The 22,858-nt window shown below is 50.4% G+C and overlaps 10 protein-coding genes across 10 annotated transcripts; 4 read left to right on the forward strand and 6 right to left on the reverse strand.

The window, feature by feature from the left end:
• Nucleotides 1–513: 513 nt before the first annotated feature.
• N7481_010827 (uncharacterized protein) lies at nucleotides 514–1,618 on the forward strand (the record flags this gene model as incomplete). The annotated part of the gene is made up of 2 exons (XM_057270046.1): nucleotides 514–1,091; nucleotides 1,138–1,618. The coding sequence occupies 2 exons, from the start codon at nucleotides 514–516 to the stop codon at nucleotides 1,616–1,618; spliced, it is 1,059 nt and encodes a 352-aa protein (XP_057117220.1).
• Nucleotides 1,619–3,665: 2,047 nt separating this feature from the next.
• N7481_010828 (uncharacterized protein) lies at nucleotides 3,666–4,455 on the reverse strand (the record flags this gene model as incomplete). Its single annotated transcript, XM_057270047.1, has 2 exons — nucleotides 3,666–3,864; nucleotides 3,905–4,455. The coding sequence occupies 2 exons, from the start codon at nucleotides 4,453–4,455 to the stop codon at nucleotides 3,666–3,668; spliced, it is 750 nt and encodes a 249-aa protein (XP_057117221.1).
• A 703-nt stretch (nucleotides 4,456–5,158) lies between these two features.
• Nucleotides 5,159–6,636, reverse strand: N7481_010829 (putative mitochondrial ADP,ATP carrier protein (Ant); the record flags this gene model as incomplete). Its single annotated transcript, XM_057270048.1, has 5 exons — nucleotides 5,159–5,332; nucleotides 5,391–5,957; nucleotides 6,186–6,262; nucleotides 6,351–6,372; nucleotides 6,586–6,636. The coding sequence occupies 5 exons, from the start codon at nucleotides 6,634–6,636 to the stop codon at nucleotides 5,159–5,161; spliced, it is 891 nt and encodes a 296-aa protein (XP_057117222.1).
• A 1,711-nt stretch (nucleotides 6,637–8,347) lies between these two features.
• N7481_010830 (KRI1 family protein) lies at nucleotides 8,348–10,229 on the reverse strand (the record flags this gene model as incomplete). The annotated part of the gene is made up of 3 exons (XM_057270049.1): nucleotides 8,348–9,785; nucleotides 9,817–9,979; nucleotides 10,058–10,229. 3 exons carry the CDS (start codon nucleotides 10,227–10,229, stop codon nucleotides 8,348–8,350), a joined length of 1,773 nt encoding a protein of 590 aa, XP_057117223.1.
• A 349-nt stretch (nucleotides 10,230–10,578) lies between these two features.
• Nucleotides 10,579–15,087, forward strand: N7481_010831 (uncharacterized protein; the record flags this gene model as incomplete). Its single annotated transcript, XM_057270050.1, has 5 exons — nucleotides 10,579–10,634; nucleotides 10,694–11,057; nucleotides 11,133–13,635; nucleotides 13,689–14,054; nucleotides 14,111–15,087. 5 exons carry the CDS (start codon nucleotides 10,579–10,581, stop codon nucleotides 15,085–15,087), a joined length of 4,266 nt encoding a protein of 1,421 aa, XP_057117224.1.
• A 271-nt stretch (nucleotides 15,088–15,358) lies between these two features.
• On the reverse strand, nucleotides 15,359–15,979 carry N7481_010832 (uncharacterized protein; the record flags this gene model as incomplete). The annotated part of the gene is made up of 1 exon (XM_057270051.1): nucleotides 15,359–15,979. One exon carries the CDS (start codon nucleotides 15,977–15,979, stop codon nucleotides 15,359–15,361), a length of 621 nt encoding a protein of 206 aa, XP_057117225.1.
• Nucleotides 15,980–16,644: 665 nt separating this feature from the next.
• Nucleotides 16,645–17,902, forward strand: N7481_010833 (UDP-galactose transporter HUT1; the record flags this gene model as incomplete). The annotated part of the gene is made up of 2 exons (XM_057270052.1): nucleotides 16,645–16,778; nucleotides 16,831–17,902. The coding sequence occupies 2 exons, from the start codon at nucleotides 16,645–16,647 to the stop codon at nucleotides 17,900–17,902; spliced, it is 1,206 nt and encodes a 401-aa protein (XP_057117226.1).
• A 170-nt stretch (nucleotides 17,903–18,072) lies between these two features.
• N7481_010834 (serine/threonine-protein kinase hal4) lies at nucleotides 18,073–18,577 on the reverse strand (the record flags this gene model as incomplete). Its single annotated transcript, XM_057270053.1, has 2 exons — nucleotides 18,073–18,204; nucleotides 18,278–18,577. 2 exons carry the CDS (start codon nucleotides 18,575–18,577, stop codon nucleotides 18,073–18,075), a joined length of 432 nt encoding a protein of 143 aa, XP_057117227.1.
• Nucleotides 18,578–18,674: 97 nt separating this feature from the next.
• Nucleotides 18,675–20,620, reverse strand: N7481_010835 (uncharacterized protein; the record flags this gene model as incomplete). Its single annotated transcript, XM_057270054.1, has 5 exons — nucleotides 18,675–18,714; nucleotides 18,767–19,088; nucleotides 19,154–19,208; nucleotides 19,344–20,105; nucleotides 20,180–20,620. 5 exons carry the CDS (start codon nucleotides 20,618–20,620, stop codon nucleotides 18,675–18,677), a joined length of 1,620 nt encoding a protein of 539 aa, XP_057117228.1.
• Nucleotides 20,621–20,849: 229 nt separating this feature from the next.
• Nucleotides 20,850–22,707, forward strand: N7481_010836 (purine and uridine phosphorylase; the record flags this gene model as incomplete). Its single annotated transcript, XM_057270055.1, has 2 exons — nucleotides 20,850–21,285; nucleotides 21,398–22,707. 2 exons carry the CDS (start codon nucleotides 20,850–20,852, stop codon nucleotides 22,705–22,707), a joined length of 1,746 nt encoding a protein of 581 aa, XP_057117229.1.
• Nucleotides 22,708–22,858: the final 151 nt, after the last annotated feature.

The following is a 22,858-nucleotide window of genomic DNA, read 5'->3' on the forward strand; positions in this document are numbered from 1 at the left end:
AGTACCACCATTAGGTACGAGTACTCCCACACACGCACGGAGTACCTGCTGTCATACTGGTACCCCTCCTGCCTTCTTATTCAGTTCCTCTCCCTCCTCTTCCTCCTTTCCTCTCACATCTACTTCATCCAACTTCTCTGGCTACATCCTATCACATCGCTGATCTCCTCCCTGATCAGTCATCCTGCCCCTTGCGCGTCGCAATCTCCCCCGGCCAAGTGTCGCGTATTCGTGTCAGTCGTGCGGTCGTCCTGCAACCTACACACACACACATACACACACAACCACACACACACATACTCTTCTTTTGTCTCTTTGTTGCAAAGAGGTAAGCCTTCCAGAACTCTCTCCTTTGTTATCTCCCCCGGATCGGCTAGTCGCCACTCGCCCTTCCCTCCAATCGCGTGGCGCGGCTTGCGTCGCAAAAGGGTATAATAGGAACACGTCTGACTCATATATGGCCTTGCCTTGCGCGCTACACAGACAAATTTCATCTCTTCTCAACCACCCATCATGGCATCGCAAACCAACTCCAGCATCGCTATGGCTCTTGCTGGCAAGACTGCCTCCGTTGACATCCCCAAGCCCCGGTCGGGCGTCCCAAGCAAGGCCTCGTTGCGTCCTGGCCAACCGGCCATGCTTCCGACGCCACCCAACTCCATCTCACCCACTCTCCCCCCACACGCCTTCAAACATCGCGCCGCGCTGTCGCCCGGTTCGCCTCTGTCGACGGTGCCGCAGCTGGACTCGGACATCGACCTGGAAGACGCGGTCGAACATGCCAACAGTCAGAACCAGCCGCAGCCTGCCCACGAGCTGGATAGCGCCGGTGCCATCACCCCGGCCATGCTGGCGCGTTACCATCTTCCAGAGATCTTGCTCTCGCAGGGTCCTCTGGCCATCCGTCATGTCATGGGCCACCTGACAACTTCTGTGCCGGGATTCTCAGGGATCCCCCCTGCCAAAGCACGACGTCTGGTTGTTGCCGCGCTTGAAGGCCGTGGGAATGGCGGCGAGGCTGGTGGGACGAACGGCGATGTAATTTTTGAGAAAATCGGCTGGGGGCGTTGGGACGCGCGACGACGTGGGGAGTCTCCGCGTGAACGCTCGTTCGACGTTTCCTCGCCCCCCCTCCAGCGTTGTAGGCTCGTTCCAGCAACGTGGATTGCAAATCGAAGGTCGCGTCAACGATCGTCGGTATTCATATGCCCCTGGCATGGACTCCGCCGCCTTCTCGTATACCGAGGATTACCTACCTGGAGACCGCGACATGCTCGAACACGAAGCCGACAAGATGTCCCTGGACGGCGAAGACGGGCTGGAGTACTGTTCCTCCTCCGAAGCGCCGGATGAGATGCAGGAAGACGAATTCGATGAAGGCACAGACACAGACGAGGAAGACTGGGCTCAGATCGGTGCGGATGCCCTGCGCGCCCGCTCGTTCAACGGAGGTGGTGGTAGCGGTCCTTTCGTTCGCAGCAATGTTGCAGCTCGAGCGAAGCCTCTTCCTGCTGGATTTTTTGGCGGCGGACCCACTCCCGACGCGAAGCCGCCCCGCACTTTTGACACTCAGGAACGCGCCGCGGTAGAGGCGCTACTCCGCTTGGGCTCCATGTAAAGCCTCTCTACCCACATTCATGATCGGCGTTTTGGGTTTCCTCGTTCACGGAGTTTCTTGAGTTTTCGGGGCTACACGTTTTCCCTGTCGTTTATACCTATAATTGGGTTGCCAAGGCTGGTCCGGACCACTCTTGATGTGATTCTTCGTTTTATTCTATTTTTGTTACGATTGTGTCTTCATCAGAAAAGACATGCCGAACATGTCAATCTTCATTGACGCCTGACATGCTCTACGACATGGTTTTTGGAGGGAACAACGGCGTTGGGAATGCCCTTTCTGCGTTTCCCATTATTTTTGCACTTCCACCGCAGCCCTGCTGGCTACTGAACCCTGCTGCGACGTGAAAAGCACAAATACCCCCTTCGACTTGATTATTCTTTTTTACTTTCCGCAATCACTTTTCTGCATATGCAGGTCCGGGGCTTCAACCATACCCATCGGATCTCTCACGACCCTTTTCGAACCTACACTTTTTTCTAATATTTTCCTCTTCGGATTCATACTTCTCATCTTATGTGTTCTGAGCACTCCACTCTATCCTGGTCATGAACAGAATGTCTTTCAATCTCGGAAGAAAACGAGCTTGTCGGTCGTCTTCATTGCACTGCACTGGCATACACGTTCACTCTTTTGTGGGATTTGTCTGGCTCTATCTTTCTGTTTCTGGTTGGTTCTCGGTCATCTTAATTGATTCTACTGAGAGTTTCTATCCTTGATACTTCGTTCCTGGTTCTTCTCGTCTGGGTTGTGTGTGCCCGGTATGTTTGGAATTGAGTCCGCCGTTGTGGATACGTACATATATACGGGCACTGGTTTGTGTCTGTCTGTCTTAGGTTAGGGATAAATCCAAATAGTGGATATCCATTTTGAATTGAACACCCTTTTATTAATCTTCTGGGACCGATTTCTTTTCGTAGCCGTAGATTCACTAGTACTAGTAGCATTCAATTTGCAACACAGCTGGATATCATGTGCCAAAGGTTCATCAAAGTCCACCTGGGCAGCATTATATGCCCTGTCAATGTATTCAATGTACTATCTAACCGTGGCTGTAAGCCTTTAACCAAATGAGAGCTCTGTAGCCCCAAACCTTGGAATTTGCCATCCTCTGCATCAACATAACCTACTAGCGGTCGCTACAAAAGTACCACATAGCGGCAACCTGCTTTTAGTGAGGAGGCCTGAACTAGCATGCTATTAATGAGGAATTGGGTCAGAAAACTTCAATGTTCAATTTAGATAAGTGTCATTCCAAATAATATATATTGACTACTAGTAGAGTGACGACTTTGCGATGTAGGGAGAATGACCAGACTTGATTTCGAGAGAGGACAACTTGAAGGTTGTGAGAGGAGCAAGTTCATGATATTCGGTAAATTGATTGGCGAAACTCACTACTAGTAATCACACCTGGGCATGCGATCCTGATGGAGGAACATTGATATAACTAGAATTTCTTGGAACTTGAAGTTCGTAGGTTATATTACTATGTACCATCTCGTAGAGCTATCACGTAAAGCTGAAGCTGTGCCCAGACAGAGAAGGCAGGGAGGGTGCCATGACAACCTTGGAAGTATACATGCATAAGGAGGCACACGTAGTGCAGAGGAGATCAAGAATATGCTGTCATTGAGGCTTCGCAGTGCGACTCTGCATCATTTTATTCTTCCGGGCTCTATACCATATTTCCAAGGTTCAGATCAAAGTAGAATAACATTTACCAGCCGAGCTGAGGAGTGATTGGACCAAAGGCCAAAGACTCAAGCGGAGACGCATGACCATGTACAAATTTCAATCAAGCTTCCTAGACCCGAAGCACTCACCACCCAAACCAAGAGAAAGCCCCCTCCGCCCGAAAGGAGAGACCAATAAAAACAAAAACGCCGGCCTCCTTCTTACCCCCAAGAAAGCAATAAATTTCCCAAATGAAAAACCATGAACCCGATCATATCTCCCGAAACATAACATAATAATTCCGAAAAAAAAAGCATAAAGCTTCCAGACACCCTCTCCAACTCACATCACATCACATCACCGGTCAGACCTATTTACCATGTGCATCATTAATCCGCTTCCACACCTCAGCCTCAACCTCCGCCAACTTCGTCCCAGCACTCTGCATCCACGACCTAGCCGTTCCCATAAATCCCTCTTCTTCGTCAGGGAAGATATCCCCCGCGCCACCACCGCCGCCTCCACCACCACCACTCCCACCGCTATGCAGAGGGAGACCGGGCTGCGAACTGCCAGATGGGGGGGTTATATAGATTTGCGTAGGGGGACGAGGTAGAGTTTGGGGGGTGGTGGGACTGTGGGGAGCGGTGGAAGGAGTAGGACTGTGTGAATGCGGCCGGCGGTGCCTGTGCCTGCGCCGGTCCTGTTGGGTGGGTGGGAGGATGTTGTGGGATGGCTTCGCCTGCCTTCGGTGGGGGGGGTACGGGGGATTGTGCTTGTTGGTTTGGAGGTGTTGCGGTTGGGACGGCGCCGGGTTGAGGTGGTGCTGGGGAGGACGAGGTTGGTGGCAGGGTGGTTGTTGGAGTGCCGGTTAAGTTTGCTGATGGGGCAGCAGTGGCGGATGCTGGTGTTGGTGTTGGGAGGCTGGGAGCGGCGCCTGGCTGGGCATTCTGCGCTGGTGCAGGGATGGGAGAGTAGGATGGTGCTGTGGCTGTGGCTGTAGCTGGTGCTGAGGGGTTTGGGAGATCGGTGGTTGCTGTTGTTGAAGCGTCGGTTGCGGTGGCGGGTTCGAGGTTTGAGGTGGTTGCTTGGGTGGGAGTAGAGTCCTCTTCCTTGTTGGAATTGAGGGGCGCAGATGTGTAGGTCTGTATGCCGGACATTTTGACTTGAAATTTTGAATAGTGAGGAGTTGAAGAAAAGAGGAGAGAGAGAGAGAGAGAGAGAGAGAAAGGAGCTTCAAGGAGCTCAAGCCCCAAAACGTCATGCGCCTGCCGCAGTGGGGCGGTCGCCGCTTTGGGATTTTTCGTGGAGAGCTGATGAACTGTTATTGTCGATCAAGACAGGGAGCACTTGGGTATAAAATTGTTGAATAATTTTATTTTCCAGGTGAATAATGGTGCCCATATCATGTACTATAGTATACTACCTTTACGTGATATCCAGATGAAGCCAGAACATCTTAAACAGCCAGATCTGGCTCCCAGGCAGAAGGATAAGGAGAATCAGGCACTTGGAGAATAGTGTTGCACGACAAGTAACGCAGGTGATGCAGATATTAGAAGATGTGGCCTCAATGTCGTGTTTTGACTACAGTTTACAAGTTCGTTTACAAATGCACTGGATCATGTACAATCGAAGAAAAGAAAAAGAGTTTGCAGGCAGTAAAGTACATCGGGTACAAAAAAGGGAAGAATCACACCATTCTATGCTTCAAGATCCCCCAGACCCATTTCTTGACGCATCTATCTTTTGCAGGTCCAGCAACCTCTGCTTCCCCATCACCCGGCTATACCGAGCAGGGTATCATCCCCATCCCCAGTATGACTACAGGTGTTTAAATAATCCGCTTTAGGGGCGAGTTATCTATTTGAACTTCTTTCCGAAGAGCAGGAGCTGGGCCTGGTCGTAGATGGACAGGACACCGGCACCGGCAACACCACGCAGGATGTTGGCACCGGCACCCTTGAACAGGGACTTGACACCCTCCTTGGCGACGATCTGGCGACCAGCATCGAGGGAAGAAGAGTACTTGACGGCCTCACCGGAGGTCATCATCATGCGACGACGGATGGTGTCCAGGGGGGTAAGAGGCAACACCGGCAGCGGTGGTGACGGTCCAGCCGAGCAGGAAGGAGGCGAGGAAAGAGCCCTCAAGAGAGCCGACCAGGAGAACGGGCTTGATGGAATCGTACATTCCGAAGTACAGACCACGGTAAACGACGATACCGAAGACGGAGGGACCGAAACCACGGTAGAGACCGGCAATACCGTCACTGGCGAGGGTCTTGCGGTAGACATCCACGAGACCGTTGAACTGACGGTCACCGCCACCCTTGGTGGACTTGGCGTCGTTGGCCAGGCGGGTACGGGCGTAGTCCAGGGAGTAGACGAAGAGGAGGGAAGTGGCACCGGCAGCACCACCGGAGGCCAGGTTACCCATCATCCACTTGCCGTATCCATCACGCTCCTTCTTGTAGGCGAACATGGACTTGTAGGTGTCGCGGAAAGCGAAGTTCAGGGCCTGGGTAGGGAAGTAACGGATGACGTTGGCAGTGTTACCACGCCAGAGCGAAACCATACCCTCATCGGCGATGGTGCGCTTGAAGCAGTCACCGAGACCGGCGTACTTGTGGGACAGACGACCAGCCTTGAGCATCTCATCCTATTAGGTGGAAAAAAAAATCGGATTAGTGACCGATCGACAGAAACGCGACTTCTGCCGAGCACGGACGCGAAAAAAAATTCTTCAACCCTTGCTGAAGCCGGGACTACCGAGGCGATATCACATCAAGGTGAAAGGCCAGTCGGTTGAATCGCAACAGAGGGTAGAAGGTATTTCATTGCAATGTCCATGGCGAGTAGCGATTCGATGGATTGAAGATTGACCAACCTGGTTCTGGATCAGGAGCTTGATACGCTCAATGGGGGCGGCAGCGGTCTTGGAGACAGCGGCGGAAACACCACCCACTGTGAATCAGTTAGTAGCTGGTCATGGAGTGCATTGATTGTTGTGGATCCGATGTGAAGACCGGAGGTTTAAAGGTGTTGTACGTACTCAGGAAGTCGACAACGAAGCCCTGTGAAAAAATTTTCGTCAGCATGTTCATCCTCTCAAACATTGATCAATTGCTCCCATGAGCCATTGTCCGGTTGAGCAGAGTCCATCAATTCGAAGCATCTTCCGATGAAGATGGATATCGAAATCGGATTGATGATGCATTCGAATTGATGGAGTCGCAAAAACCGGGATGTGATGGCAGGGGCAAAGGGAAGAAAGAGGTAGAACTTACGGGCATGCCGAAAGCGGACTTATCGCCCTGGTTAACATCACCGGTAGCCATTGTGAAAGGTTGTGCAAAAGATGAATGCGACAACAAAAAAAAGAGAGGAGATGGGGAGTGTCAAGAAAGATGGGGATGAGGAAGAAAAAGAAGAAGAAGAAGGGTGCCGGGGCGGAAGGGGGCGACAAAAATACCAGCGGCAGAAGCGACGGGAGGCCACTAACACCCAATCAGGTTCTTTTTTACCGTAATCTATCGTATTGCCCGTGTATCGCTCGTCTCTGGTCTGCCCGGCAGGCCGAATTCTCCCGATCGCTGCCATGCAAATTTTTCAATCCGTGCGACGTGGCTTGTTTGGGTGTGAAGAATGTCTTGGAGGGAATCTGTATCAAATGGCTATTCTGTATATTCTCGATCTACAAACACACCCTTGACCCCCAAGTTTACCCAGGTAATTTCTCCCCAAAATCTTCAATTCTCCCAATATCTCCTTCTCTTCCTCATCCTCCTTGAAAACCCTGCGTAGTCCGGAGCAACGGCGCCCAAGCGCGGTAGGTGGACACCATGTATGGGTACGTATTTTGCCCCCCAGCCAATGCCGGGCCTCCACACGGGGCACCTCCTTTTTTCCTCCCCCCCGAGTATCCGAGTCCTGGCCAATTTCAGGGCCAGAAACTTGGTTCTTGTCCCGAGCCAGGGCATAGGACACTCCGTACGGAGTACGAAGTACTACTCATACTTTGTTCTCAGTAGATTCGTTCTAGCCGGAAGAATTTGATATCACCTGCTCGTGATTAGTGCAGCGGAGGCAATTTCAGCTGTCTGTCTAGGTAGCTCGGAGACTTGTTTCCAGCTATCAGCTGCAGTATAGATACATATGCTAGTCGTGACCTACATGCTACTAGCTACCCGTTCGATCGGCTTAGTTCGTATCTCTTGCATACGATTACCGTAGTAACCTTGCAGACGATGTGATACCCTTTCGGGCGGATCAATGTCCTCGGGACTCCGTACTGCATGTAGGGGTTTCGTATTGCCAATCGTAGTCCAGTATGAGACATTTTATGCTGCTATTTATGTTCCGGGTACAAGGTTTACAGTGGAGGTGAGCCGCATGCGCAATGTACCGCCGACAAGGCCAGGGGTGGATCCACTTGCAGTCCACTATGGGCTTGAGTATATCGTATTTCACATGCTGGATACTACTACAGGTATAAATTTGCAATGTGCACCTTCAGTAAATACCAGTAGTAGTACTAGGTAGTAGCAGGCTTTAGCTGATAGAAGTGATCGATGCTACATATGAAGTAGTAGCGGGCTTGGACCCCTGGGGGGCCTTGCTCACTGGGTGCGAGTGCAGGTGGGCATGTTGAATATATATATTGAAGTTCAAGGTGGTGCTAACTAATACTACTACCTAAGTACCACTACCATGACTCCCGAGGACCATACTAGGTACCTCTGGCAGGCACAATAATGGCGATAGCCACAGAGCTGCCCCTTTCAATACGGTATCCGATCACGATACAGTGTTTATAGAAAAATACTAGTACAGTCCAAATGATAGTTATACTACCGTACCCTATTACTAGTACTACTAGTAGTAGGTAAATTGAACTCCGTGGTACTATTTAGTAGCTCTATAGTCCAGGGTTAGAGCAGCACAAGTCCTCGTGAAATATCATGGATTCAAATAGATACATAAACCTGAATAAACTCCACTTTCCCAATGACAAGTTATTGACAGTATGACAGCTTTTGGCGCCCGCGCTTAGTTCTTCTTCGAACGCTTTCTCTTCTTTCTCCGTCCATCACCCTCGCGAATGTCGAGTTTCGTCTCATCCCCATCCGCTTCCTCCTTCTCCTCGACTTTCTTGCCAGAGCCAAATTCGAAAGCAGGGCCATCCTCATTGCCGAATGTGTCCTTTCGCCATTGACGAATCCGGGCTCTCTTGCCCAGCTTTCGCTCATCCTTGGCCTTCTGTTCGGCCTCACGGAACGCAGCATACTTCTTCAAACCGGCGAATTGATTAAGTTGGTTATCATCCGCCATGAGAATATCGCGTGCAGTTAGACCGAAACTCTGTGGTGAGGTCTCACGGTAGCGGAAGCGAGTGGCATTCTTCTTGGTGGCACCAGGGAGCAGGGTGATGTCGAGGTCAAGGTTGCGGTCAACCGCTTCGTCAATGCGAAGACGGTCCTTGCGGGCCTCGCGCTTCTGATCACGCTTCTCCTGGGCTTTACTCTTCTTAGGCTCAGAGTCCTCACCCTCACCATCACCCTCCTCTTCGTCGTTGTCGGATTCAATGGTAGGCTTGGCGTTATCATCGTCATCCTTGTATTCGGGAATCAGATCTGTGATGTCAATATCGTCATCCCACTCCGGCTTCTTGGGGTGCTTCTTGCCAGAAGCGTCCTTGCCGGCGTAGTAACCCTCTCCGAATCGCTTCTGCATCTCCGATTCCCACTCCTCGCCATCCCAGGCGCCATCCAGGAACTTAGCCCAGTCTTCATCGGTAAAGTTTTCGGCCTGCATACCGGCAACCTCCTTGATCTCGTTGATCCTCGTCTGAAGCTCCTCCGTCTTGAGTTTACGGAGACGGTTCTTCTCCGTTTCCCGTAGCTTCTTCTCCTCTTCCTTGCGCTGACGCTCAGCATCACGTAGCTTCTTACGCGCGCTCTTCTCATCACGACGGACGGAAAGGTCGTTTGTAGTGTCACGAGCGTGGGTGACAAGCACCTCGTTGAGCTTGTTCGGGTCCTCGAAACGGAAATTATAGGCCTCCTCCATAGCATCTGCCCGCTTCATATCGTCTTCGTCGTCCGAATCGAAAGGATTGAGCTCTCGTCCACCTTCGGGGATCCATGCGCGTGCAGACAAGAAGTTGGAAAGGAAGGTCTCCGGGTCCTTGTCGGCATTCTCGATATCAAGCTCGACCTTCTCCTCCGGGAGCTCTTCGGGACCAGACTTGCGGACAAGGAAGTCATCCGCATCATCCATTTCATCGTCTGAGCCCTCGTGCATGGCCTTGACAACCTCGTTCTTCAGGTCGGCCTGCTCTTGCGCGAAGGTTCTAGGAGAATCGTCCTCCTCCTCAGCCGGGTCAAGTCCCTTCAGCAGGTTCTCGCGGTGGTAATCGTGCAGTGTCATCGTCTTCTCTTTCTTTTCTTTTGGGGGCGGCATCGGCGGCATCGGCGTTTTCGTCGAACTTGGTGTAGAAAGTCACATTATTGTCGTACACGGCTGGGTCCTTGGATCGGATCGCCTTGAGGGTGGCCAGGATCTCAGCGTCAAGAGCCTTAGTAGCTAGCTCTCCATCCTCATCCTCGTCCTCGTCGGAGGACTCTTCGTCAGATGGCTCGTTGGCTTTGCCCATGTTGGACTTGCCGTATTTTGCCTCCACTGTATAATAAATTCTTTAATCAGTATATTCCAAACGACAAGAAATAAACACAAAGCAAAGCCCATTGGTAAACTTACGTTTCGCGACTTCTTCTCTCTTTTTGTTGTACTCGAACCGTTTGGCATATTCGGCGTTGACTTTGAAGCCCGGCTCGGGCGACTTTCCAAGAGAAACACCTCCGGCATCATCGCCGGAGTCTGAGCTATCATCGTCCAAAAGCTTGCGCATCTTCTTCGAAGGAGGCTCCATTGTTTCAGTGTGTTGAATGTTGAACTCTTCTCCAATTCTGGGCAGACCTTGCGGGCGGGTTTCGGCAGAAAGAAAAAAATTCGCACACCGCCTTTGACTGTGTTTGCCTGACTGCCTGAACTTCCTCATGTACCCGCCCTGACGTAGCCAATTAAATCATCAGTCCAAGTCCAGTCCAGTCTAGTCCAGGCTGGAGGGTCTCACTTCAACTGAACAGCACATTGGAAAGCTCTCTCTAGACATATTTTCCTTTCCTTCATTCACTTCGCCAACCAATATTCGATTGACACACCTCAAGTGTCTATTCTTTCTTGTTCGCGTCTGAGTGTATGGTGGAGGCATGCACTAGATGTCGACTCAAGCAACCACCCCGTTACCCCCAGTCGGGAAGCTCGTGAGCGTCGTGTATGTCTAGACGTATCGGGACCAACCTATCAATGCTAATACTATGTTTATTATTCTAGGCCGGTTGGTCTCAAAGAAGCCGCCCTCGACTCCCCAACCTTCCGCGCTACCACCCACCACTTCTGCGATCAGGTCGAGTTCGTCGAGAAATGGCTTGACGGATACGCCAAAGCTGCGACCAAACTGGCCTCCGAGTTGAACACTCTGGAAAGCGTGGTCGGCAGCTTCCTCTCCTATTCCACGCACCCGCTGGTGATCTCCGAGGCCGTTGTTGATCATGATTACACTCTGTTGGCGATGAGGAGATGTGGGGAAGGCTCAAAGGACCTGTGGAGTGGATTGGTTGCGACGACAAAGAAGATGGAATCGATGATCGCCGAGCCTATCCGAGCCTTCATTCAAGAAGATTTGCGACAATTCAAGGTAATTTCCGCCGGGGACCGGGACGATTAGGTGGCTTTGGGGCCGTGTTTTGATGTGGATCTGACATCGATATAGGAGAACCGCCGAGCCCTCGAACACGCGCAAAAGTCGTACGACTATCTGCAAGCCCGATATGCTGCCCAGTCCAAGTCCAAGGAAACCTCCGCCCTGCGAGAGGAAGCTTTCCAGCTGCATGAAGCCCGCAAGATCTACCTGAAGACGTCACTCGATTTCTCGGTCCAGGCCCCTCAGACTCGCAATGCACTGGACCGGCTCTTAGTTCGCATTTCTTACGACCAATGGCGCGAATTTCGCTCCTTCCACAATAATAATAGCGCGACCTTCTCGAAGTGGTCGAATGAGATGGACCGTGTCAAGGGTTGGGTCCACGAAATGGAGGCCAGTGACAGATCTTCCAAGCGAGAACTTTTTGCAACCAGAAAACAAATCGAGGAAGCTGCGGAAGTGGCAGCGCGGCCGTCTCGTGAACTTGAGGATTACTCCATTTCCACAGTCCCGTATCTCGGATCTCGGCCACTGTCAACATTGAACATGGGCAAGGACGCCAGACCAGAAAAACAAGGCTGGGTCAATTTGCGCACCCAATACGGAAAACCAACTCGCACAGTATGGGTGAGACGATGGGCTTTTTTGAAATATGGTATCATCGGATGCCTTGTGCAGGGCGCTCGGACTGGCGGTGTCGAAGAGAGTGAACGGATCGGCGTGTTGCTGTGCAGCGTCCGTCCCGCTTTCCAGGAAGAACGTCGGTTCTGTTTCCAGGTCAAAACCAAGAACAGCACCATAGTCCTGCAGGCGGAAACACAAAAGGAATTGATGGAGTGGATTGGTGCCATTGAGGCTGCTAAGCAGAAAGCCTTGGAGAATCCTTCTAGCACTGATATGTCGATTTCCGGCAAAGTGACCGTCCAAGATCCCGCATTTTCAATCTCTCAGCCTCCTGCGCCGGAATTCACAGCAGACCCAACCGATTCGCTGACGCCCCACACGGCCGATGAGCCAAGTAGCAACGAGCGCAGCTCAACCTTGCCTGTTCCTGATCACGATGCGTTCAGAAAGAGCTCCGATGTGGGAGGCCGCAGACTGACTGGCTTGGACCATGAGGGATCGACCAGAGATCACGCCCGTGAACACACGAATCGAATCATTCAGAAGCTGGATCTTCATCGCAAGTCTAATAACGCGGCGCCCACGTCCCCTTCCATCCCCGGCCCTGCAAGTGGAATAGCAAGTCTTATTTCGGCTAGCCACAATGTTCTTCCCTATGCTGGCGCTGCTCCAGTCAATCTGGCCGAGAATGGTCAACATAGGGGTCGCAGCCTGAGCAATCTTGAGGAACCTGGGGCAAATCTGGCACCTGCTACCCTTGCAAATCCGCCTGCTCCAACAAGTATGAGTAAAGCTGCCGTGGTCGTGAGTAATGAAAGGGGGATAGGGCTAGGGCACGTTGACAGCACGGGTGGCATGCCTAGTGGTATGATGGCCAATCTGTGGGGTAGCTCGAATTGGGGTTTCATCAATAAGCTCCAACGAGAGAATCCGGATGGGGACCATGAATCGATATCAGATCGACCTTCGTCGGCGAAGAGTGATTCTTCTAAACGAACTTTTGCTGTGCACCCAGATAAACCGACTGTTTCCCCAATCTCTGGGCAGCCGAGCGGGCCACGCCATAGACAGACAGTGAGCCTGGATGGAAATGCATCCAAGATCCAGCGAGCTGCCTTGGAGGCTGCCGTGGAGGCCGCTGTGGGTGTTGCTCCACAGCAGTACCCTGCTAACTACCCTCAACAGCTGAAAATTCAGGATTCTCAGTTCCGATTGCTCTTCCCCGATGTCAAACGAGAAGAGTCCTTGGTCTTGGTATTTAGGGCAACTTGGAGTCCAAACGACCAACAAGAGTTCCCTGGCAGAGCTTATGTCACTACCGAAAACATTTACTTCTACAGCCACCACTTTGGACTGGTGCTAACAACCAGTGTCTCATTGGGGAGCATCAAAGAAGTGACAGCGGCCCCAGGAAGAGACTGTGATTTCCTTTTCCTGCACACAATTCCTCCCCTGGGAAGTGACACCCCTGGAAGGATCGCAATCAAGACTTTCCTGGAGCCTCTTCGGCTGCTTCAGAAACGTCTCAGCTACCTGATTCAAGGATCAATTGCAGTTGAGCCCCTGAGCGTGGAGAATGTTATCAGCGATCTGATAAAATTGGACAGTGGGCCCACGAAAAGGTCTTCAAGCGTAGATAGCTGGGAAGACCTTTCTGGCCCTGGGGAATCTAAGGGTGACAACAATCTTATTGCCCACGGACACGGGAAGGATCTACGTCTTCCGATCTACATCGACAAGGATCTTGACCTTGATGGTGGTAAAGGTCGTGGGCAGAACCTTCCGAAATTCAGACTCCCTACTCAACCTGTCGAATATGTCCCCCAGGGCGATCTGAAATTAGCAGTCGAGAAGATTTTGGATATCAGCCCTAAGGCTCTCTTCCACATTCTCTTCGGTGACAAGAGTGCTGTTTGGCAGCTTCTGCTCCATGAGCGAGAAGCTCGAGGTCAGCCAAATTGTGTCTACTATGCGGTCTATCAATACTAACTCCTCCCGCAGATATCAAACAAGGGCCTTGGGCGAGCAACGAATCCCGGCATCTTAGGCGAGACATCAACTATACGATCGCAACGACGAACGCCTTAGGTGAGTACATTCAAATGAACAAGAAGGGAATTGTGCTGATCGAGATTGTTCGACTAGGCCAATGCAATGACAACGACATATTGGATTACCAAATCATTGATGTCTTGAATGATCATCTGTGCTATGTTATTACTGACAAACGCACACCATGGCATCTACCATTCCGAAGATCTTTCCGGCTGGTGAGCAAGGTTGTGATCACATTCGTTTCGAAATCCAAGAGCAAGCTTGCTATCTACACCAAGGTCGAGTGGCTTAAGTCTCCACTCGGACTAAAGAGTAAGTGCATATTCTGCTGACATGTATTCAAACGTTGCCTAATGTTCTTGTTCTAGATATGATCAGCAAGAAAGCGAGCGAAGATCTCGAACAAGATGCCCTAGATCTCGTCGACCTTGTGAACGACCAGGTCCGCCGCCTTGGTGCACATAGTCGCACCAAGAAGGCTATCACTATATTCGGCCATGTTGGACGTCAGAATAGCGTTTCCCACTTTGCAGGAGTTGGGGTCAACTTGAAATTGGAGCCTCGCAAGCGGCGAACCCAGCGGACTATGCACCAGCTGCTTTTGGAAACATTCCTATCCTTCATGGAAAGCACCATTTCCTTCTTGTTGTTGGCGTCGTTTGACATCTTGCGCTGGTCTTGGAAGACCGTGAGCGCCCACAAAGTCATCTTAGTCTTGTTGATATCAAGTGCGCTCATGAATGGATTCTACTCGTCTCGCGATACCTGGGATTGGTGGCATGAGAGACACGCGAGCAATTTCATGGCTCGAATCGGAGTCCAGCCGAACCTGGTCATGAGCAAGGCGATTTACATCCAAGATATCGACGAGGCAATTGCCAACACGACTATTTGGCCCAGCAACGGAAACGCCAGCACGTGTTTCAGCACGTTTCACGAGAACTCCATGCGCTATTCAGAACTCCCCCTCTCCCTCAGCACCTCCGGGCTTAGAGATGCAGTGGCCAAGAGCGCCGCTAAGCGCTTCCAGCAAACGCGTGAACGTCTTGGCACATACCGATACAATCTTCTTGTTGCTCTGCGCGTGGTGAACAGCATTGAGAAAGAAGTCGTTCAGAACGAATGGGAACGCTGGCTCCGCGAAGAGCTACGACGTTGTCGGCAGGTCGAACTTCTCCTGAGTGGCAATAGCGAACAGGGCGAAGCAGGCGCACAAGCCCAAGCAGAGCGCATCTTTGCTGAAAATACCGGCAGCGTGACGGAATGGTACGATAGGTATTGCTCAAGCTGTCGTTTGGAGCAAGAGCAGGCCCTGCAGAATGGTGCTGAAAATCTGCTTGTTTGAGGCTCTCACCCTTCCGCTACCCTGGAACCCCATCGCACGTAAACTTCTTTGCAGCTCTTTGTCCTTTGCATATAATACCCGGCGGCCACGCCATGATGCGTGCTTCGTGGATCTATTGTCGGTGTACATACTGGTACCGACCCTTCGCTTTCTAGCAAATATGTTCGAGAGCAACACTCAAAAATAAGCCAATTGCCTTTTCCACTTCACATACCAACCACACAATGTAGCGAGGCAGAGCGAGGTGTAAGGCATCGTCATTTCCTCGACTTTAGTTCTGTCGAGGCTTGACCTCACCCCCTTGCACAATATAATAAACCACCGTCCCATCACCGCCCATCCCCTTATTCACCATACCCAAAAGTACTCGCTTCGAGCCCCACTCCAGTGTAGCATTGGCCTTCTCCCTGCGCTGGTAATACTCTTCCAGCTTCTGCACCTTGTCACCCTCAACAGGCGGCCGCGTCTCGAAGTCCGCTTCATCATCTGCGGCAATTGTGATCTCATCAAGTGCATCGAAAACCGCAGCCATACGGCGAAGAGACCAGTTCTGGCCCTGCGCGGTGGGGATCACAACTAGTCTTTCTGGGCGGAGATCGTCTTCGCGAAGACCCTGCTCTAACATGTATAGTTGTTCGTCTGGGTGGGTGTATACGCGGCTTGGGGGGACACCGGAGATCAATGGCGGGCGGGATTCTTGGGGCCCTGAGCTTGTGCTATTGGAGGGGGATGCATGGATTTGGAGGGATGTCCAGAGGTGTTGATGTTGGAGGTTGTGCAGGATTTGAAGGGTTGTTGCTGCTTGGGGGTTTGTAGAGGCGGAGGTTGAGTCTATTAGCTCACTGAGCTGGGAGAGCTCGGGGATGGGATTCTCGATGCGTTTTGTTGTCATTTTGAGCTGTTGTTGGTTGTTATTGGGGAGTCGGAGCTTGTGAAAGATCCTGGTGGTGGGTTGCTGCTCGTGATGACTGTTTTCGCAGAAAGTTTGCCGATGTCCAGCAGTTTGATGGACACCGCTTTCTTTATATAATAGCTCGAAGACACCGCCTGCCAGTATAGGCTGTATATCGAATGTAGAACAGTGGGAAGCCTCAATTCCGAGAGGATTGCATTTCAATGATTTGTGAAATATGGCCTGGACTCAAAAATGAAATTGTCTCCCCTCTTTCGTGAATATTTGAAGATCCATAGGTCCTTTTCTTGTAAAAGTTCTCAGTTCTGCAGGGCGCGGTGGAGTGGGGCCCGGAGTGATCTGCGCATCGATAAGATGGAACTAAGAACACATGGCATCATCTTTTTTTTTAAGCTCCAAGGGTCTAAGGGAAAACCTCTCATTTACCCCCTCTCTGCTTCTTGTGTTGCATATATCCTCTCTTTTCCATATCTGATTGATTTCGCGCGCCTTGTCCCCATATCATTCCATCCTTCGTCTCCGTCTCCGTCCCAAGTCCATCACAATGGGCCGCCAAAAGCAAACAACGCCGCTCCAGCGAGCCCCCTCGTCCTCACTCATGAATATGCCCCCTAATGAGCCCGAAGTTGCCGAGAAGAACACAAATGGAAGCACGGGGGGGCTCGGATGCCAAAGTCAGCGCGTCTGTTAAGGAACTTGTAGCTGTGTTGGAACCGGAGGTCGATACCCCAGGCTTGACCCAGCTTCTCATCTGCGTTCTCGGTATCTACGCCGCATTGTAAGTGATTCGTCCGAACTCAAGTATACTACCGGTAACTAATAGATAAAAGCCTCTCTTGGGGCGTCTTGCAAGAGGCGATCACCACCACCTCCTACCCCATTCACGCCGCAACCGCCGCCGAACCAGAACCCCCTACTGAGCGATTCACCTACTCCCTGGTGTTGAACACTGTCCAGTCCTCGTTCGCTGCCATCACGGGCTTCATCTACCTCTTCTTCTCTACGCCAAAAGGCCAGAAAACACCCTCCCCCTTCCCGACCCGCCGCATTCTCTTCCCCCTGCTCCTCGTCAGCATTTCCTCGTCCCTCGCATCTCCATTCGGCTATGCCAGTCTTGCTCATATCGACTACCTCACCTTCATTCTCGCGAAGTCTTGCAAGCTCCTACCTGTAATGCTTCTCCACCTGACAATCTTCCGCAAGAAATACCCGCTGTATAAGTACGGTGTCGTTCTTCTCGTGACGCTGGGCGTGGCAACCTTCACCCTGCACCACCCAGGCACGAGCAAGAAAGTCGCCGCCTCAGCCTCGAAGCAGTCCGGTTCCTCGGCGTGGGGCATTTTCTTGCTGTCCATTAATCTACTCCTCGACGGTCTGACGAACACAACGCAAGACCATGTCTTTTCCTCTCCGAAGCTGTACACCCGCTTCACGGGACCCCAGATGATGGTTGCGCAGAACGTGCTCTCCACCGTCTTGACGGCTGCATACCTTCTCATAATGCCGCATCTCTCGCAGGGCGGTATCCTGCACAATATACTCCCAATCCCGATCCCACCCTCCACCGAGACGGAGCTGTACTCTTCAATCTCTTTCCTCGCGCGCCACCCCGAAGCCTTGAAGCATGTTCTTGGATTCGCTGCGTGTGGAGCTGTCGGCCAGCTCTTTATCTTCTACACACTGTCGCGCTTTTCGTCTCTTCTTTTGGTAACGGTGACTGTTACGCGTAAGATGTTGACGATGCTTCTGAGTGTCTTCTGGTTCGGCCATGCTTTGTCCGCTGGTCAGTGGCTGGGTATTGGTCTGGTGTTCGGTGGCATCGGGGCTGAGGCTGTTGTCCAGAAACAGGAGAAAAAGGCGAAGGAACTGGCTAAGAAGGAGGCGGCTAAGAAACAGCAGTAGATTAAAGCCCTTTGTATTATTTTCTTAATTTTCTTAATTTTCTGTTCTATGTCGGAGTTACGGATGTAGATACGAGCAATACAATTCATCCTCACTATCTACTGGGTAGTAACTGTCATCATACTTCCGATTGATGTTTCTTTAATACCGCTTCGTCTAGCCAGATTATTCTAAAGCCCTTCCTCTCCAGCAGCACATAGCTTGATTTGACGTACCCACTCAGTTTTGAGTATTTGTGAAGCAGTGATGCGACGTGACGGGTCTGGGTCCAGGATGGCATAGATCACGTTGCGGCAGGAGGCCTAGAGAGTAAAATAGGTTGTCGTTAGTCAATTATCCTATAAGCTTTGTTCAGTTGAGTGAGCCTCTGCTTACCTGATGTAGTCTCTCTATTGGTGAATATCCCCTCTTATGCCTACGCTCTGGATACTGCTTATGAAACTGATCATCTTGGCCAGAGACCCCCCACGGAGATTGACCAGTGCGCATGGCCATATAAATCAATTCAGTTACCCATACGTCCGCAACGGAAGAATAAAATTCTTTCTCGGTGTACTCCTCAGGAGCAATGTACTGGCCAGAGCCACAGAGACCGGAGCTCAAGTGGGCCTCTTTCTCCCGGCCAACCTGAAGCGTTACCTTTGGATGGGGTTCCATGGCAGCTTTGATAGGCATTGTGCAGAATCAGGGCCAAGAGTTGCTTTCTCGGGGCTTCTGTATTTAGTTAAGTAGCCTTAGCTAAGCACGTCCGCATGGAGGCCTCAGACGGGGGCTAGTGCTCCCGCCACCACCTGTCGCGTTCTTGCTTAAGTCTAGTATCGTTAGTATCTCGAGTCTTTCGAAACAGCCATATTCATAATGTACCTGTCGAGTTCCTCTTTGGCTTCAGCGAGCTCCTGCTCTAATAATGCTTTTCTCTCCAGTGTCACACTTTGAGCACCTAAAATAGAGACCCCGGGGTCTGGAGCTGGCTGCTTGTCACTTATCAATTTGGCAAACATGGCGATTTTCTTGAGATCCCACTCAATAACTGGCAAGTTTTGTCGGGATTTTTGAGGGGATATTTCCTTGTAGAGCGGCAGCTTTTCTTCAAGGATACCACGTTCTCTGAGCATTGAATTCAAATCTTGTGAGCTGCGATAGATTGCCCACTGATAAAGCGGGATATCAAACGTTTTTGAAGTTTCTGCATAATATTTAGTCAAATTAATCGTTTTCCGAGCTCGAAGAGTTCAAATTTTGAATTCTCACTTTGGTTGGCATGCTCCATCTTAGCCCCAAGCATTTTTGCAAAGGCCGGCATTGACTGCCAGAGAGCAGAAATTTGGTTTGCTGAATCGATATGCAGTAGGCAACTGTCAATCTCTGACGACAATGAAGCTTTTCTAGAGAGACATGCTGCAACTTTCCGAAAATCGCAAAGTGATAGGGTATAGCATACTAGGTCATATGTACGAATAAAGCCTGTGAAATCTCCTTGAGTATGCAATTGAATATCAAGAAGAGTCTTCAAATCATATGAGATGTATGGATTGGAAGAAACAGTGAGGCGATCAAAAAGAAGCCGCAGTTGAGATATGATATAGCATTGCATGTCTTGCCGGAGCAAATTCTGAGAGAAGTGTTGAAGGTCCACAGTGCGATAGTTCGTCGGAACTTTTTTGTGAAAGATTTTTGAAGCTTGCTTAAATGCCATTCTCTGAATTGTGTATCTGGCGTTACCTAGGCCGAGTGAACCGTCAGAAAATATGATTCCAACCAAGTCCTCCGCAATTAAATGGTAGGCAAGTGCAATTTCGTAAAGCTTTTCGTAGTCGTCGTCGTCACGCTGCCTATATAGCCCCAGGGTAAGATCAAGGAGTGCCTGTGCTCGATTGAAGCTAGCGGTAAATGTGAGCAAGTTTTTTGTCTCACTCCATTTAACCAAGTGTTTAAAGTTCCGCACGTCGCCAAAGGGATTTTCTCTGAACAAGATAGCAACATCTTGGGTTTCCAATGATGGAAGTAGCTTCAAAAGAATGACAAGGATATTGGAAGCATTCCACAGTTGACCATTTTCCAATAGCATTGCATACCACCGAACAAATTCGCAACGACCGTGAGAATGATGAACCCATGGGCATTTCATGTCATTGATCCCAACCCAGTTAGAGGTGGTAAAAGCAAAGACAAGAATTTTCATGTAGACCTCGAAAATGTGAATCTGCTGGTGTCAATATACTAGTATAGAAATATCTCCCAATAAGCTCAATAATATGAAACATGACTAGATCCTACCTCCACATCGCCGGGAAGTGTACCAGGAGACACCTCGAATCTCCGACGACAGAGAAAACTCCAAGTAATTTCAGCTTGCTCGAGAGCTGGGCGCAAAGCTCCCATCGTATAAATCCCGACGAGGGATCTCATGATGCATAGCAATTCCACTTCTTCCTCTTCAAGCATCGACTCCATGTATTGAATTTGGATATCCAGAAATTCTGATAGAGTTCGAAACTTTCCTTGTTCCAGAAGTAGATCTGCGTACTCGGCAATGACCGGAAATAATGTGAGGTGACTGGAGAGAGTTTGCTGAAAAAGCTCCTGTGCCTGCAAGTATTCGCCTCGTCGCTTGAACCGCACGAAGCTCTCGATTTCTTGCTCGATATCTTCTTCCACCTCCATAGCTAAGGAGAATGGAGTCGTCTCTTGAACCACAGGCTCGGATGGTTCCCCCATACTTCTGATTTCTGTAGGGATGAACTACTGCCCAGGTGTTCAAGAAGGTGAGGGGTTATTTGATCTACTTAACGTGTTAATCACAAAGCCTGGGAGCCCATTGGTAGATCGTGCTTACGTGCGGGGTTTAGCGACGCAAACAGATCACGAACCTCATCCTAAATACTTTCTCCTTCCACCAAAGCAATTTTGTTCCCGAAAGAGCAATAGAAATGAGACCGAAAACGCTATGTGGAGCCGCTACGTATTGAAGCACCGTGTCGACAAGTACCAACAGGATACACGATGCCTGCTGCAACAACACCGTCAGAGTTTGGCCTACATGGAGGTTCGAAAGGTTAAGATTGACTGCTCATTCTTACCTAATTCGCGATGGGGTATAATCGGGCAGGACCCGGCTTCACCTGCCTGGCTGCTCTATCTGGATGTCAAGATCAGCCAGCCGAAGGACTGTTACCTTGCCAATGCAAAGGTCGAAGTGACATTTCAGTCGTTGAATCTTCATGATCGAAGCAACACAACTCGCAGTCAGCTGGGTCCTGTTATCACGGATTACTTTGGACCCCAAAAAATTGGAGAGAAGGTGATCGCTCAAAGTTTTGGCAGTTTTGTTGAGCATGATGTATCCTACTCCCTCCAACATGGTAGTCTCATGACCCCAACGAGTAATTTCATACCGGGAAGAAGCTTCAACCCATGTACTGAGCCTGATTGGTCACTAAGGGGGGTTCTTATGGCCTTTAGCTGGGGATTCAAGTGGTCTTCCTCGAAGAATAGAGTGGTTGGTGGAGGACGCGGTATCCTGTGGTGGGCTGCGTCTTGCACTCATCCTCCAGCACGAGATGCAGCCCTTCTCCATAGCAGTTCAGATCGACGGTAAACTTCAGGGGACAAAAAACAGAAGCTTTCGCTTTGCTCGCTCGATCGAACAGGGCCACGTGAATAGTTTATCTCGCATAGTCACGCCCTCTGGTACTTCCACTTTTCACTTGGACGATATTGCATCCAAGCTGAATGATGAGATGACGACACTGAACATCAAGAACAACCGAAATCCATCCAACCCGATACAGCGCACCATTGGTCAATCTGACACTGCCCGACAGGTGAGCTCAAATACCGAGCGTACCCACGATGACTACACCGTTGCTTGGATATGCGCTTTGCCGATAGAGATGGCAGCAGCGAAAGCGATGCTCGAGGAAGTTCACACAGATTTGCCAATCCATCCGAGTGATACGAATCAGTATATCCTAGGACGGATTGGTCCCCATAACATTGTACTGGCTTGCTTGCCACACAACGTATACGGCACCACCTCAGCCGCCGTGGTAGCCACACATATCCTCTATGCATTCAGACGAATTCGAATTGGTTTGATGGTTGGCATAGGTGGAGGCGTGCCTTCGAAGAAGATTGATATGCGGCTTGGGGATGTTGTTGTCAGCAGTCCCACTGGTCATTTTGGAGGGGTCATACAGCACGATCTTGGTAGAAACATTGGAAACCGAATTCAAATGACAGGAAGCTTAAACAAACCACCACCAGCTCTTCTTGCGGCAATAGCGAGGTTACGAACAGAGCACTTAATCGCCGATAACAAGATAACCCACCATATTGATAAGATGTTGGAGAAAAATCCATCGATGAGGTCGTCTTATGCTTGTTTGGATTCGGAGCAGGATCAGCTTTTCGAGGCTGAGTATGATCATTTCGGATCAGCGGCAACATGCGAGGCATGCGATCCGGAGAGAAAGATAGAACGGCCTCCTCGATCGACCAGCTGTCCCAAGATACATTATGGGCTTATCGCTTCGGGAAACCAGGTCATTCGGCATGGCATGACACGGGATCGATTAGCGGAGGAGTTTGATGTTCTATGCTTTGAGATGGAAGCAGCAGGACTCATGGATAATTTTCCTTGCTTGGTCATACGAGGTATTTGTGACTATGCAGATTCACACAAAAACAAAGTTTGGCAAGGATACGCTGCAGCAACTGCAGCCGGCTACGCGAAGGACTTATTGTCTGTGGTTTCCGTTGCCCAGGTGTACTCTACTCCTATTGCAGCTACATCTGCGACTTGAGATCGGGAATAGCAGTACCTAGTTTTGGAGAAACGTAGATAATATCTACAGTGCACATATACCACATATACCACAAAGTGCGTTGTCTTCTACGTTTAGAATCCTTGCCGTTGTATGCAATATCGAATTTTAGCTTATAAAAAGTTTAATC

Source organism: Penicillium waksmanii (genome assembly GCF_028829765.1).
Source record: "Penicillium waksmanii strain IBT 27052 chromosome Unknown utg000009l:1.0-4314994.0:1.0-4318279.0, whole genome shotgun sequence".
NCBI classification, from domain to species: domain Eukaryota; kingdom Fungi; phylum Ascomycota; class Eurotiomycetes; order Eurotiales; family Aspergillaceae; genus Penicillium; species Penicillium waksmanii.